This window comes from Malaclemys terrapin, chromosome 2, assembly GCF_027887155.1.
Source record: "Malaclemys terrapin pileata isolate rMalTer1 chromosome 2, rMalTer1.hap1, whole genome shotgun sequence".
Taxonomy (NCBI): domain Eukaryota; kingdom Metazoa; phylum Chordata; order Testudines; family Emydidae; genus Malaclemys; species Malaclemys terrapin.
In genome coordinates this window covers 199,043,791-199,060,054 of record NC_071506.1, presented here as the reverse complement: position 1 = coordinate 199,060,054, position 16,264 = coordinate 199,043,791, and the positions used below count along the sequence as shown (strand labels likewise).

At 45.2% G+C, this 16,264-nt stretch overlaps 1 protein-coding gene across 1 annotated transcript in view; it reads left to right on the top strand.

Annotated features, from left to right (window-relative positions):
- Positions 1-16,264, top strand: part of NPSR1 (neuropeptide S receptor 1) — a 106,608-nt gene that overhangs the window by 61,436 nt on the left and 28,908 nt on the right. Inside the window, exon 5 of the mRNA XM_054019045.1 lies at positions 3,697-3,898. Coding sequence (XP_053875020.1) covers positions 3,697-3,898 — 202 coding nt within the window. The remainder of the gene's footprint in view (positions 1-3,696; positions 3,899-16,264) is intronic.

Genomic DNA, 16,264 nt, shown 5'->3' with positions numbered 1-16,264 from the left:
TTGCATGGGTGTTAATGACTAGAGAAGGTGCAAGACAGTGGAAAATCAAGTCCCGCCCATAGCCTAACCCCAACTTTTACTCTATACACAACATCTAATTCAATAACAAAACACATCAGAAATAATAAAACATGCAATAAAGAATGGTAGGATAATGATCATCTAGAATCAGACCTTTTAAACAGTTCTTTCATATTTAGAGAGCTGTTCAAACATTATATAATTAATCCTCAACAACTTGGCGTATTCAGTAAGTGATACTGTCTCAGTTTTAGACAGGGAAAATGGAGCTGAGACACAATGTGACATGATCAAAGCCATAAAGAGTCACTGTCAGAGCTGGGATTAGAATTTATAAGTTTGAAATTCCCAAGTTCTGTCCATGACCACTACAATACATCCAAATCTCATTTTAAACCAGCAAAGTCATGATTTAATTTTTCGTAAAAGAAAAGTTTCTCAAATCTGTCAATTAAAACATCCTATTCAGAGACAGGTTTTATTTATACTTTACATAGTCTAATTATAGGATACACCAGCCACGAGGCACTGGAGCATTTACAAAAAACAAGAACACATGTAAGGCAGCTACCCTATACTGGCCTGTTCACACAGAAATTTCTAGGTCAAGTTAAGTGGTGCTTTGAGCAGTGGCGGATTAGCCACTGGGCCAAGGGGGGCCCGTGCCCAGGGGCCCTGGCCAATTGGGGCCCCTGGAAAAATGGGCACCCCACACCATGACCCGCTCTGCCTAGTGCTCCTGCCGTGGAGTGGGGTCGGGGCACAGGGGCATGCCCTGCTCTGCCTGCCTGGTGCTCCTGCTGGGGAGCGGGAGAAGCCCCCGTGCCTCGAACCAACTCCCCGACAGGAGCACTGGGTGGGCGGGACAAGCCCCTGCAGCCTGACTCCATTTCCCCAGCAGGGGGGGAACTGCAGGCAGAAGGGGTGGGGAGGGGCCCTCACTTTCTCTGGCCTAGGGCCCACAAACCCTAATCTGCCTCTGGCTTTGAGCATGAGCTAGCTGGCCCATCAGGGGTTGTGGGTGGAAGCGCAAGCGTTAATGGCACTGGAGCTAGTATTACAGTGGGGACACAGCTACTCTGTGCAACTAATCTAAACACTGCAAAACAACACGTGAGCTGCACAATGGAATTGCTCTCACTTGAGCTAGGCTAACTTAAGAGTTGGCTTGAGTGATCCACACCAGCCTTAACACTCCAGTTAAGACAAGCCCTCAGAGAAAGACTGTGAAACAAGCCCTGCCATGTACTCCAAAAGCACAAGGTCTGTTGGAGCCAGGGCAAGGAAGAAAATTCCAAAGCCTCTTAATAGAAATTTTCATTAATGGCAAACAAAGGAAAAAAATTATAATACAAAAAACAAGCAAGAGACATGAATTTCTCAGAACGCTACTTTAATTTGTAATTAGGAGGTTTTTAAAAGGAAAAGAAAAATAATGTCACTGATGTGCATTGAGCAGGATCTCGCATGATCACATCAGAACTCTGGACATAAACCCTTTACATCACATAGCACCTTTCATGCCTTAATTTCAAAGTTCTTCAGACATAGCAGACCAGACTCTGATGTACCTCCACCATGAGTGTCTCCATTGATTTCAGAGGGACTACTTGAGTAAGATGCTGCTTGTGGTAATTAAGGGTATTAGAATCTGGCCATAATTAAACACATGTGATGCCTGTGTACACACACATACACCCTGCCTTAGCGAGGGACAACAGTTAAGTATTATTGGACTCATTTTACAGGCGGGTATACTGAGAAAAACTGGTTATAGAGGCTGCACAGGGCCAGTAAGAAATTCTATGGGAGAGCCAAAAGTTAGAGCTTCATATTCCTAGCTCCTTATTCTAATATTTTAGCCACTAGACAACCTTGCTGCCTCAGTTCTTCATTGCAAATAAGCAGTTCCTATAGAAATCTGAGATAAAGACCTTGAAGGTTATCTAGCCTATTTTTCTGCCAGTTCAGGTTTTTCTCCAGAATATTTTCTAGCACTTTGCCTAGTCGAGTTGCAAACATTTGGACTTTCAACCTCATCTCCTGGTTAACTGAAAGATCTGTCAGGAGATGATTCCCAATATGTACCCTCAATTTTCTTTTCATTAAACGTAATTGTTATCACTCAGTATTTCTTTACATAATCCTTCTCCCTGCATAATATTTACCTCCTTCATCTAACCCTCTTGTTTATCTAAATCAGTGGTTTTCAAACTGGGGTACACGAGCTCTCAGCAGGGTGTACACAAGAAAAATCCTATAATGGCAGACAATGTATTTTATTTAGTAAGACTTGGCAATTTAATCGTAGATATAGTATGAAACTATCTCAGATGGGGGTATGCAGCAGATCGGTAGCTCTCAACCCAAGGGAGCGCGGTCCGGGGCCCCCTAGGGGGCCTTGAGTAGGTTTCAAAGGGGCCTCCAAGCAAGGCCAGCATTAGACTCGCTGGGGCTCAGGGCAGAAAACCGAAGCCTCACCGCATGGGCCTGAAGTCCAGGTCTCTGTGCCCCACCACCCAGGACTGAAGCTGAAGCCTGAGCAATGTAGTTCATGGGGCCCCCCGTGGCGTGGGGCCCCAGGCCATTGCCCTGCTTGCTACCCCTTAACGCTGGCCCTGGCTTTTATATGCAGAAAACCAGTTATTGTGCCACAGGTGGGCTGTGGAGTTTTTATAGCATGCTGGGGGGGGGGCCTCAGAAAGAAAAAGGTTGAGAACCTCTGGAGTAGACAACATTTGAAAAGGGGTATGCAACATAAATGTTTGAAAACCACGGATCTAAATGTTATGGATCTCCTCAAAGCACTTTAGATAATCAAGCTTCTATTGTGCTGATCATGTGTAATATTTAAAAGTAAGGGTAAATATTATAGCTGATGTTGGCTGCTGCAAACATTTTTTAAAATGCTTCTATTTACTTGTATAGTGCTCTTTTAAAATGATTGAGCTTCAAGGAGTATAGATTTTAAAAATAGCCTCCTGCTGGGCACAATTTAATGGGATTTTCTACTTCAGCATACAATCAGTCATCTGGGGATTTAGACCAACACTTGTCAAAATATCTGAGTACCCAGGCAGTTTGAGATATGATTTTCCCATTGAACTTTCTACCTGCAATCCTCCAGCATTCTCAGTAAGTGAGATCCTTGGCTGCAGTAAGTCAGTGTAGCTCCATTGACTAGCTGGCCCACTCTCTCAAAATTCAGTATCTACATCTTGCAGTGCTGGTTAAAGTCATAAGAACATCCTTCCTCTGTCACCTGCAGGGCGAAGGCTTCTTTTGTTTCTGACATGCCATCATGTTGACCTCAACCTTGCTTTGCCCAGACAAGTGGGCACTTCTGCACAAATTCATACCATCCTTGTTTGAAGAAACTTCTTTGTCTAGGTGGTATCTCTCAAAGCTTATATTTCTGACTTGTTGCCAGTGACCTGGGTCTTTGACAGAGCACTTGACTTCTTGATCAACTGACTTCTGTTACAAAAGTAACAAAGAAATCAAAAAATTCAGTCATAACATTAGCTGACAAGCTCCTTCCATTTTCAGCATCAGCCTGGAAATTAGAATTCCCCCCTACCCATCCTTCCTTTAGGCTGATGTATATGTCCAAAGAAACATCACAGAAGGGCCAGAAACTATGCTAACAAAAATCTGTTTGGATTTGTTGAACAGAAAGGCAGGCGAAAGTTCTCATCATGGTGGCATGGAGCCTCTCTTTCCTGTTTTCGATTCCGACTCTGATTATATTTGGGAAACGGCAGCTATCCAATGGGGAAGTGCAGTGCTGGGCCCTCTGGCCTGATGACTCCTACTGGATACCCTACATGACTGTGGTCGCTTTCCTGGTATATTTCATTCCTTTGATTATCATCAGGTAAGGACCCGGTAGGGATACTATACACAATGGATACCTGCTGAAAACAGCTAGCTGGCAGGTGTGCAGGCAGTTTTTAAAACTAATTAATTTGGCATTTGTTTTATATAAATGTTTTATCCTAAACGGATTTGATATAACTGATCCAGAGTAGAACTCCATACTTGTCCATTTTATTAACGGGTCTCTCCTACTGTATGAGCTCCTGCACTTAATATTGCATAAAAGTTGCCAAGAGTAATAGTTATCAACATTTATCTGGACAAAAATAGAATCCACAAGTGGATGACTCTCCATAACTGCAGTCTTTTTAAAGGACTCTTTATCATATGCTGTTTCCCTTGATATTTATTGAAGAATATTTTTAATAAAAGAACAGAAACGGCATTTACTCTAGTTACCCTGAAACTTAGGGAGTGAGGACACTTTCAATTTCATGTCAGTGTATCAAAAAATTGATTACCAGTAGAGGTAAGGAAGTTTTCTTCCCTCCTCCCCCATGATAGTATTGTACAATTGGGTGCATAATAATAAATAAATACAATTTTATACTCTACTTGTAGATCACCGTCCACCCGCGGATCTCAAAGTGCTTTAAAAACATGAATGAATTAAAATTTTTCTAATGTTCCAGTGAGGTAGGTAATTATTATTCCCATTTTGCAAGTGGGGAAAAATTGAGCCACAAAAAGGTTATGTGACTTGCCCAGTGTCGCACGGAAAGTCTGCAGCAGAACATGGATTTCCTGATAGCCCAAACTGCACTTAGGGGATTGGAGAGGCAAGATTTGAGGGGTTTAATGCCTTCCTGTGAGGCATCTGCCATTGGTCATTGTTAAGGACAGAATACTGGAGTAGTTGGACTATTGGTTCATTTCTACATGGCAAGGATAAATGTAAATATTCTGTTGTAAACTACATACTTTCTGGACTGAGACTAGACTAAAGTAATGGCTGCATCACTCCCAACATGCAATGCAAGGGAGACACAGCATGCAAACTACATAAATTTCAATAGTTCTTGTGTGACCATTCATTACGTAATGGATCATCATGGCAAATCCCAAAGGGACGTGCCTCCTTGCAGCTCAAGGATCAACCAGATTGATCTCTGGCTAACTCCTTATGGTGGGCTGGCTAGTTATTCAGTCTGTCTGTAACACCGGCAATCTTATCATGCCACTGAAGCCTTTTGCAGCCCATGTGATCACCAGCTGTGTAGCAGCATCTCTTGATGCACATGCTTTGCAATTCATTGGTCTTTCATTCCAATCTCTGTACTAAGAAAGCTACTGAAACCAAACCAGTGCTGATGGAGGCAGCATTGATACAGAGTTTATATAACTGTGGTTCTATAGATCTGCAGCTTTATTGCAAGCTTGATGTCACAATGTCCCCACAGAGGCCATAGAAGGTCCAAAATATGGCAACAGCTTCTGTTATACGAGCGTCTACATTTTGCAAGCATCCTCCAGCACTGTCTATGATTCTGCCCAAGTACTTGATAGTTGCCACCAGCTCAATGTCCCATCCAGAGAGTTAACATTGGAGCTAGAGGCTTCCTGATAGCAATGGCCAGGAACTCTGTTTTATTCTGATTAATAACCAGACAAATGCACGCTGCTTCTTGCCCACCCAAATCCACCATCCGCTGCAATGATTTACCAGACGAGCCAACAAGACACTATTAACATAGTCAGAATCTGAAAGCAGAATGGTATTCAGCACAATGCCAACAGCTGCCTCCTCAAACTTATGAATCAACCAATCAGTGCAGATATTGAACAACTGTGACAAAACACAGTCTTGCTGAACTTCCATGGAGACAGGAAACCACATGGTGTATCTGCCTCTGTCTCAAACACAGCCTTCTGTTCCATTGTAGAGCTCTATCAATAACACTATTTCTACACATGCAGAGTTGTCTCTGCAGAGCCACAAACATACTCAATGCACTGAATCAAAGGCCTGACAGAAGTCTACAGAAAGAGCTGAATTTAGTAAGCCATGCACAGCAATGGCAACAAGAGAGCATTTTGAGAAGTGAATGGGTCCATCACTGTGAAGTTCATGGGGATGGATATTTATTGACATGGCAAATTCCTGCGTTTGCTCTTCAAAAGCAAATGGTTTCAGGACAAAGGTGCCTGTTAAGGATTGGCTCTCCCATTCAATGGGAATAGGATCAGGCCTTACATGTATTTGCTTTACAGGACTATTCCTGGGTCAAGTGTTTCATTTTTTTATTACAATGTCTCATGCTTTAAGTTAGGACTGATTCTCATCTCACATTGGTTTTACTACAGCGTAACTCCTTTTATTTCAGTTGAGTTACTCCTGCTTTACATCCATGTAAATGAGAAGAGAATCAGATACAAAGTTGTTCCTTTCCATTTCACTTGCAGTAATCACTGGGTGTAAGGCCCGTGTTATACAGCAGGTCAGATTGGGGTGGGGGGACAGGTTAAGGCCAGAGGAAACTTCTATGATTATCTGAACAGGATATTTCAGCCATTTATGGCCTGGAAGCAATGAAGATGAAACAAATAAAGTATCATCTGGGAAATTGGGTAGTGACTAAGGGGTGCCCTATTTGTTAGAGAAATAGGAAAGCAATTTTGTAGGACAATATTTCTGTAATTAATTATACTGCTATATTAGCTATCTGATCTGGTTGGAAAGGCAGAGCAGCAAGCTAGTTGGCCTGAATGGTGAACCATTAACATTGTGTATTGAAGCAATCTGAGCAAGCAACTGGAGAGCCCCAAATGTAATTTGAAGTGATTCAATCTAATAGCTCAGAATCTCTTTAAGCAAGGAAATAAATTAAGGGTACATCTACACTGCAATAAGAGATTTGCGACATGGCTATTACTAGTTCATGCTTCGGGGCTCTAAAATTGTAGTATAGACATTTGGGCTCAGGCTGGAGCCCAGGATCTGAGACCCTGAGGTGACACTGCACCCCATGTTCTTCACAGTAATACTATTATTATGATATGATTAGGACATAAATTATGATGCAGTTTGTACAAGTCAGGTCATGTGAGGTGTCACTGGAAAAATTATGATTTGCTGAATATGATTATCCTATTTGTATGCATGTATCATTTTTGTATCTAAAGTTAGGAATATTGACTATGTATCTGTATTTCAATCATGCTTACTCTGGGTGAGACCCACAACTAGCCTTTCTAGTACAAAATTGAAGAAGCCAGACAGTGCTGATGGCCCATCAGGAAAGACAATGGACGCTGGAAGAACTTAACCTTCCTGAGAATACTCCAGAGAGCCTGTAAGTAATGGCTGCTACGACTCAGCAAGGTATGCAAGGACATGTAACCAGGCCACGTGACTCTGGACCCCAACTTGGGATGTCAGGTTTTTTTCCACAAACTGAGTTTCGGACAAAGGGTTCCGGCCATATGCTAAAGCTATATAAGGCAGGGAGTGGTATCATCTGTTGTACTTCACTCCCCACACAAGGAGACTCCTGGAAACACCCGAGGAACAAAGTCTGAACTGGGGGAAGTGCTGGACCCAGACTAAAGAGATTTCTAGCCTGTGTATGAAAACCTGGGGATTACAAGCTGTAAAGCAGGGGTTCTCAAACTGGGGGTTGGGACCCCTCCGGGGTTATGAGATTATTACATGGGGGGTCGTGAGCTGTCATCCTCCACCCCAAACCCCGCTTTGCCTCCAACACTTATAATGGTGTTAAATATATTTAAAAGTGTTTTTAATTTAAAAGGGGGGTCGCACTCAGAGGCTTGCTAGGTGAAAGGGGTCACCAGTACAAAAGTTTGAGAACTACTGCTGCAAAGCAAGTGTAGCTTGTGCCTTAAGAAACTGCAGCCTTCTTGTATCATCAGCCAGGGTGAGAATTTGCTAATTCATATCCTATCTTTCTAGTATTTTAGGCTTAGTTTGCTGTTTTTGTTAATTTACTAGGAAATCTGTTTGCTATCACTTAATCTTTTGTAGTTAATAAACTTGGTTTTGCTTTACCTAAACCAGTGAGTTTGAGTGAAGTGCATGGGAAATCATAGCTCAAGGGGCAAAGGCTGTTGTATATTCCTATCCACATTGAGGGGAGGCAAACTCTATGAGCTTACACTGTACAAATCCCTGTGCACTGCAAGACAGTAAAATTTTGGGTTTATGCTCTGGAGGGGGTGCGTGCCTGGGGAGCTGAGAGTTACCTTGGCTGTAGCCTTTCAACTGTTGCTTCATGCAGTGGCTGGTCAGAGAGCCTGTATGTAACTGTAGCTGGCTGTGTCCCTACCTGTGTGAATGCTGGTGGAAGTGTAGGGCTGGGAGTGGGTCTGCAGCATCTCACAGCAACACAAGGAGAGAGGTGGGTCACAGGGCTCAGTGGTAACCCCAGTTCTATGTGACATCCCAGGGGAGAACTCATTTCAGAGCCCAGGATCTGAGACCCCACAAGGAGGGTGGATCTCAGAGCCCACACTCCAGCCTGAGTCAGAATGTCTATCCTATTTTTAGCCCCATAAGCCCAAGTCAACTGACCAGGGCTTTGAGACTTGGTACCGTAGGTTTTTTTATTGTGGTGTGAACATATCCTAATGTCCCTCAGGTGGAGAAGTAGGAAGAATGTACAGTAAGTCACCCAAAGGAGAGTATGGGGCCACTCATCATGGATACTAGAAGTTGGTTAGGTGGCTAGTAACAGAAGTGAGAGAGAGAAGACCCTGAAAAAGAGCAGAATAGACACAGGCTGAGTGTTTTATGAATTAGAGGTTGACTCATACTCTACTTCTCTCCTGTAAATTCAGAGCTTCTGGCCTACCTAGCCAAGGCTGGATACAGCCTTAGACCTAAGCATTTTTGTTCCTTATGTTTTTGAACTTGAGTCAATTTTCTAATACATTTTCCTTTATTTAAGTATACTTCTGGTTTTAGTTTGCTTTGAGGGATATTCCTTGTCTCTCCCCAGGAGAGATCATTGATTCCTTAGCCTCAGAGGCTAAGACCAGTATAGGTTCATGGCTAAAGGTACAGCTCAGGTAGTCCTTTCCCATAAGACACTGTTAACGTTGTGATTCTAGTCTACCTAAAGCCTGGGGAAATCACTAAAGAACGGGGAAGAGAAACATTAAATAGGCTCCCTCAATACCACAAATACATGGTTAACTTCTATTCACTATTATTTTGGATATACATAGAGTGACTAGACAGATGGAATTTCCAGAGCTACAGAAGCTATTTAACCTCAGACACAGACCCCTACCTGTGAGTGAAAGAAGCAGCTCCACCATATTAAGAGTGAGTTTGTCCTATGTGAAATTATCCAGAGAAGTGTGGTGTTAGACACACAATCTAGACCACTGCTGCTGATCTAGACATTGAACCACATTTCTTAACAGCCTTGAAAATGCCACAGGTAGCAGTATGGAGTGTAGCTGTAGCCATGTCGGTCCCAGGATACATAGCAGTAGGTTCTCCTGGCTGGTGGAGCCAGTCTTTGTTGTTTTGCTTCGTTTCTTTTATTGTCTTTTGGAATAAATATTCCAAGAGGGTTTCTTAGTTGTCTCTGTCCCTCATTAAGTTAATAGAAAAGCACAGTTGTGGCAACATGAATTGGTGAGTCATCCTATATGACATGACAGAAGAGCTATTGTGTTTGTGTTTCTCTCAAACAGGGCCGGCTCTAGGCACCAGTAAAACAAGCTGGTGCTTGGGGCGGCACATTTTTAGGGGCGGCATTCTGGCGCGGGCCATGCTGCCCCTAAAAATGTGCCCCAGCCGCCCTAACTCACCTCCGCTGCTGCCGCTCGCGTGCCGCTGCTCGCCCTCCCTCCCAGGCTCTCAAACCCGGGAAGAAGGGGGAGATCGGGAGCGGCCGTGGCGCGCGAAACAGCTGTTTCGCGCGCCGCGGCCGCTCGGGATCTCCCCCTCCCTCCCTGGTTTGAGAGCCTGGGAGGGAGGGGGAGACCCCGAGTGGCTGCAGCGCACGCGCTGCTTCTCCCTCTCCCTTCCTCCCTCCTAGGCTTGATAGCCTGGGGGGAGGAGGCAGGGTTGAGGATTTGGGGAAGGGGCGGAGTTGAGGCGGGGCCGGGGGTGTAAGAAAAAAACGGGGGCGGCCAAAATTGTTTTCGCTTGGGGCGGCAAAAATCCTAGAGCCGGCCCTGCTCTCAAACAATTCTCATTAGGCCTGGTCTACACTACGACTTTAATTCAGATTTAGCAGCCTTAATTCGAATTAACCCTGCACCCGTCCACACAATGACGCCATTTAATTTGAAATAAAGGGCTCTTTAAATCGATTTCTGTACTCCACCCCGACGAGCGGAGTAGCGCCAAAATCGATTTTAGCATTTCGAATTAGGGTTAGTGTGGCCGCAATTCGATGGTATTGGCCTCCGGGAGCTATCCCACAGTGCACCATTGTGACCGCTCTGGACAGCAATCTGAACTCGGATGCACTGGCCAGGTAGATAGGAAAAGCCCCGGGAATATTTGAATTTCATTTCCTGTTTGCCCAGCATGGAGAGCACAGGTGACCACAGATAGCTCATCAGCACAGGTAACCATGCAGGCCGATAATCGAAAAAGAGCACCAGCATGGACCGTACGGGAGGTACTGGATCTGATCGCTATATGGGGAGAGGATTCAGTGCTAGCAGAACTTCATTCTAAAAGATGAAATGCCAAAACTTTTGAAAAAATCTCCAAGGACATGATGGAGAGAGGTCACAATAGGGACTCAGATCAGTGCCACGTGAAAGTCAAGGAGCTCAGACAAGCCTATCAAAAAACAAAGGAGGCAAACGGTCATTCCCCCACCTGTGACTGTGGATTCCGGGTCGGGGATAGTCTCATCAGCTACACCTGAGGATTCTGCGGATGGGGAAGCGGAGGAGGAGGAGGACGATGAGCTTGCAGAGAGCACCCAGCACTCCGTTCTCCCCAACAGCCAGGATCTTTTTCTCAGCCTGACTGAAGTACCCTCCCAACCCTCCCAAGCCAGTATCCAAGACCAGGACCCCATGGAAGGGACCTCAGGTGAGTTTACCTTTTAAAATATAAAACTTGTTATAAAAGCAAGGGTTTTTAATGATTACTTTGCTCTGAGGACTTGGGATGCATTCGTGGCCAGTTCAGCTACTGGAAAAGTCTGTTAACGTGTCTGGGGATGGAGCGGAAATCCTCCATGAAGCTCTCCTGGAGATACCCCAAAAGCCTTGCCACAAGGTTTCTGGGCAGTGCAGCCTTATTCCGTCCTCCATGGTAGGACACTTGACCATGCCATGCTTGCAGCAAGTAATCTGGTATCATTGCCTGACAAAGCCTGGCAGCGTATGATCCCGGTGTTTGCTGGCATTCAAGCAACATCCGTTCTTTATCTTGCTGTGTAATCCTCAGGAGAGTGATATCGCTCATGGTAACCTGGTTGAAATACGGGAACTTAATTAAGGGGACAGAGATGGCTGTTCCTACTGGGCTGTTTGCCTGTGGCTGAAAAGAAATCCTTCCCTGCAGTTAGCCAAGCGCGGGGGGGAAATTGGCCCTGAGCTTTTCGCGTTTGGCTAGCAGGGATCTTCCCTGTTACCAGCCACGCGGTGGGGGCAGGGGTACAGCGATCATCCCAGAGAATTAATGGCGGGCGGGGGGGTTAGTTTGGTTCCTGCAGGTATCTTCCCTGATACCAGCCACGCGGTGGGGGGAGGGGTACAGCGATCATCCCAGAGAATTCATGGTGGGAGGGTGGGGGTGGGGGGGTTAGTTTGGTTCCTGCAGGTATCTTCCCTGATACCAGCCACACGGTGGGGGGAGGGGTACAGCAATCATCCCAGAGAATTCATGGCGGGAGGGGGGTCGGGGGGGGGCGTTAGTTTGGTTCCTGCAGGGATCTTCCCTGATACCAGCCACGCGGTGGGGGAAGGGATAAAGCGATCATCCAGAGAATTGGATTGGGGGGTGGTTAGTTTGTTTTCTGCTGCTGCTGAATGTTAACAGAAAAACCGCAGCACTCAACGGGCTTTGCTTGGTATGTGGGAAAGGAGGGCGCAGAAGCCGAAAGACAATGGCTTACCATGGCCGCATGCAAGCCGAATTCTGTTGCCTGGACCTGTGATCTCTAGCAGCAAAACCACAGGCACTCAGTATTAAGAGGCAAAATGCGACCTTGCACAGAAATCACATGTGCTATGTAATGTGAATAGTGTTGGTCACCATGAAAGAGTATACGCATTGTTCTGCAAAATGTATCTTTTTAAAAAATTCTCTCTTTTTTCCCCTCCCTACAGCAGCTGCAAATTCTTCAAGCCTCCCTCCTCCGTCCCGAAGGCTATCACAGATAAGGCGTCGGAAAAAGACGACGCGAGACGAGATGTTTGCAGAAATCATGGAATCCACCCGCAGTGACAGAGCTCATCTGAATGAGTGGAAGGACACAGTTTCAAAGTTTAGGAAAGAAGCCAGTGAACCTGAGGACAGGAGGGACCAACGTGAGAACAGGAGGGACCAACATGAGGAGTGGAGAGACGCTCGAGATGAGAGGTGGCGGCAGGAAGATCAGAGGAGGCAGGATGCAACGCTGGGGCTGCTGCGTGAGCAAACAGACATGCTCCAGCATCTGGTGGAGCTTCAGGAATGGCTGCAGGAAAACAGAGTGCCGCTACAGCCCCTGTATAACCCCCATCCCCCCTCCCCATGTTCCATATCCTCCTCACCCAGACGTGTAAGAACACGGGTGGGGGGGGGGAGGCTCCGTACACCTTCCCATTCCACCCCAGTGGATAGCCCAAGCAAAAGGCTGTCATTTTTTTAACCTTTTTTTAGTGGCCTTTTCCTTCCCATCGATCCTCCTCCCAAACCCCACCCGGGTTCCCTCCCTCTTTTTATAATCTATTAATAAAGAATAAATGATTTTTAAATGATAGTGACTTTACTTGGTTTGAAAGCAAGCTGGGGGAAGGGGGAGGGTGGGTTCCTTACAGAGAATGAGTCAATAAAGGGGGCGAGTTTTCATGAAGGAGAAACAAACAGATATTTTACACTGTAGCCTGGCCAGTCATGAAACTGGTTTTCAAAGCTTCTCTGATGCACAGCGCTTCCTGGTGTGCTCTTCTAATCGCCCTGGTGTCCGGCTGCGCGTAATCAGCAGCCAGGCGATTTGCCTCAGCCTCCCACCCCGCCATAAAGGTCTCCCCCTTACTTTCACAGAGATTGTGGAGCACGCAGCAAGAAGAAATAACAATGGGGAGATTGGTTTGGCTGAGGTCTGAGCGAGTCAATAACGATCGCCAGCGACCTTTTAAACGGCCAAATGCACATTTTACCACCATTCTGCACTTGCTCAGCCTGTAGTTGAACAGCTCCTGACTCCTGTCCAGGCTGCCTGTGTATGGCTTTATGAGCCATGGCATTAAGGAGTAGGCTGGGTCCCCAAGAATAACTATTGGCATTTCAACATCCCCAACGGTTATTTTCTGGTCCGGGAAGTAAGTCCCTTGCTGCAGCCCTTTAAACAGAGTAGTGTTCCTGAAGACGCGAGCGTCATGAACCCTTCCCGGCCAGCCCACGTTGATGTTGGTGAAACGTCCCTTGTGATCCACAAGTGCTTGCAGCACCATTGAAAAGTACCCCTTGCGGTTTATGTACTGGGTACCCTGGTGCTCTGGTGCCAAGATAGGGATATGGGTTCCATCTATCGCCCCACCACAGTTAGGGAATCCCATTGCAGCAAAGCCATCCACTATGACCTGCACATTTCCCAGAGTCACTACCTTTCGTAGCAGCACCTGAGTTATTGCTTTGGCTACTTGCATCACAGCAGCCCCCACAGTAGATTTGCCCACTCCAAATTGATTCCCGACTGACCGGTAGCTGTCTGGCGTTGCAAGCTTCCACAGGGCTATCGCCACGCGCTTCTCAACTGTGAGGGCTGCTCTCATCTTGGTATTCTGGCGTTTCAGGGCAGGGGACAGCAAGTCACAAAGTTCCATGAAAATGCCCTTACGCATGCGAAAGTTCCGCAGCCACTGGGAATCGTCCCAGACCTGCAACACTATGCGGTCCCAGCAGTCTGTGCTTGTTTCCCTTGCCCAGAATCGGCGTTCCATGGATAGAACCTGCCCCATTAACAACATGATCTCCAAAGCACCGGGGCCCACGGTTTGACAGAATTCTGTGTCCGTGTCCGTGTCCATGTCCTCATCACGCTTGTCGCTGCGCTGCCGCCGCCGCTGCCTCCTCGCCTCATTTTTCTGGTCCTGGCTCAGCATAAACTCCACGAGAACGCGCGAGGTGTTTACACTGTTCATGACTGCTGTCTTGAGCTGAGCGGGCTCCATGCTTGCCGTGGTATGGAGTCTGCAGTGTTCACCCAGGAAAAAAGGCGCGAAATGGTTGTCTGCCGTCCGTTGCTTTCATGCAGGGAGGGAGGGAGGGAGGGGTGAGGCTGTACCCAGAACCACCTGTGAGAATGTTTTTTGTCCTATCAGGCACTGGGATCTCAACCCAGAATTCCAATGGGCGCGGGAGACTATGGGATAGCTATGGGATAGCTACCCACAGTGCAACGCTCCAGAAATCGACGCTAGCCCCGGTACTTGGACGCACACCGCCGAATTAATGTGCTTAGTGTGGCCGCATACATTCGACTTTATACAATCTGTTTCCCAAATTCAAATTATATAAATTCGGATTAATCCCGTAGTGTAGACATACCGTTAGACACAGTAGTACCAGTCTGATCTATCCCACAGATGATGCAGGAAGCATGTGGGCCTTTATCAGCTTTTTGTTTCATTATACCATAAGTGGCAGCAGATGATGCTGTGATCATCTCATCCAGACTGCAATAGTAAGGCCTAGGTAAGCCAAATGCTAAAGCCTGTTGGTGCTGATGTAAAGTGATGGGAACATGTGATGATGTAGCTTGATGTGTTGTGTTTGCAGCTTCTTTGGCAATTAGTGTTGTGTAGCTTTATTGTTTTGTCATAGAGATTGGTTCTGCAGCTTCCAGGAGCAACTGACGTCTCCAGCAGAACAAAGTAACTGTAAGATCATGGGGCCTTTGGTGGCCCAAACCATCAATTTCAGCTGAGCATCTGTCAACCAAAGCTTTTGCTGATACAACTTGGCCTAAAGTCATTCTCTAGAGACAAGCAATAACTTTTGAATTCTGCTCATAGCAGAGTTAACTTTGTTAAGCCATCCATCCTCTGCTCTAGATTGCACAGCTGTAACAAACAAAGTCGTCATTTGTTCCTCTTTAAAAAAAAAAAAAAAGCCTCAGATGGTAAACACCTGCTGGATCATTCTTTCATCCCAGGAAGGATTGTTTCTTCTTGTACATTTTAGCATTCTAAAGGTAGCCTAGTTTTAAATAAGAATGAAACTTGAATGAAGTTAGAGAACAAAAAAGGATAAACAAGTTACATACGAAGCAATTTAAAAGCATAGTGTTTTTTGTGGGTAATGTTTTATACTGCAATTCTAGGACAAAATTCTAGAGAAACAGACAATTTGGGAATAATTTTGAGGTCAGGAATGTCTTAAGAACTGCTAAAATTCAGGAAATTGTGTCTGAAATTTAGAAGTTTTCCATGGGAAAACTCCTACATCCTCTATTATAGATATCAACGTCCCTTTCCTAGTCATGTTGGTATACTTCTCATTACATAGAATGTCATAGGGAGTGGCTGATAACATACATTGACTGTAAAGTTGTACTGTGTCTAGCGGTCAGACTTAGATGTATCTAGCTAGTCAGAATCAGAAAGCAAGCAAGGAGACTTTAAATACACCTCTAATTCAAAATAAAATATATTAAGATGTGTTTTTTAAATAAGGCTTCAGTTCAGGAAGGTACTTAGGCATGTGCTTAAATCCATTTCCATCCCTGTTCCCTGCTTAACTTTAAGTGGGTGCTTAAACCCTATTAAGGTCCATCAGATTTAAGCATCTATTCCAAAGTTAAGCAGTACTTAGGCGCTTTCCTGAACTGGATGGGTTTGCTGAATCATGGCCTAAGTACTTGAAGAGACTAGATCATAGCTTTTTTTTTTTTTGATCCTTCATCTGTGGAATTATACATTAACAAGCATACTTGAATCTAAACATTCCTAATTATACTAATTTCATATATAAGTGAGAAAAGCATTACATGGTTTTCACTCCTCCACATCATGCAATTCATTAACAAATGAAATGTGTAACAGACTGACAGTATCCTGAACAAATTGTATGGAATGAAGATTAACTTTGCTGAATTAAGATAGAACTTCTTGAATTAGGGTTAATATCTTTGGGGTACTTCATATTAAAAATTAAATTGTATATCGGTTATTGTGGAATTGTATGCACTTTTTCTGGAAGGGGGCAGATGCTAATGTT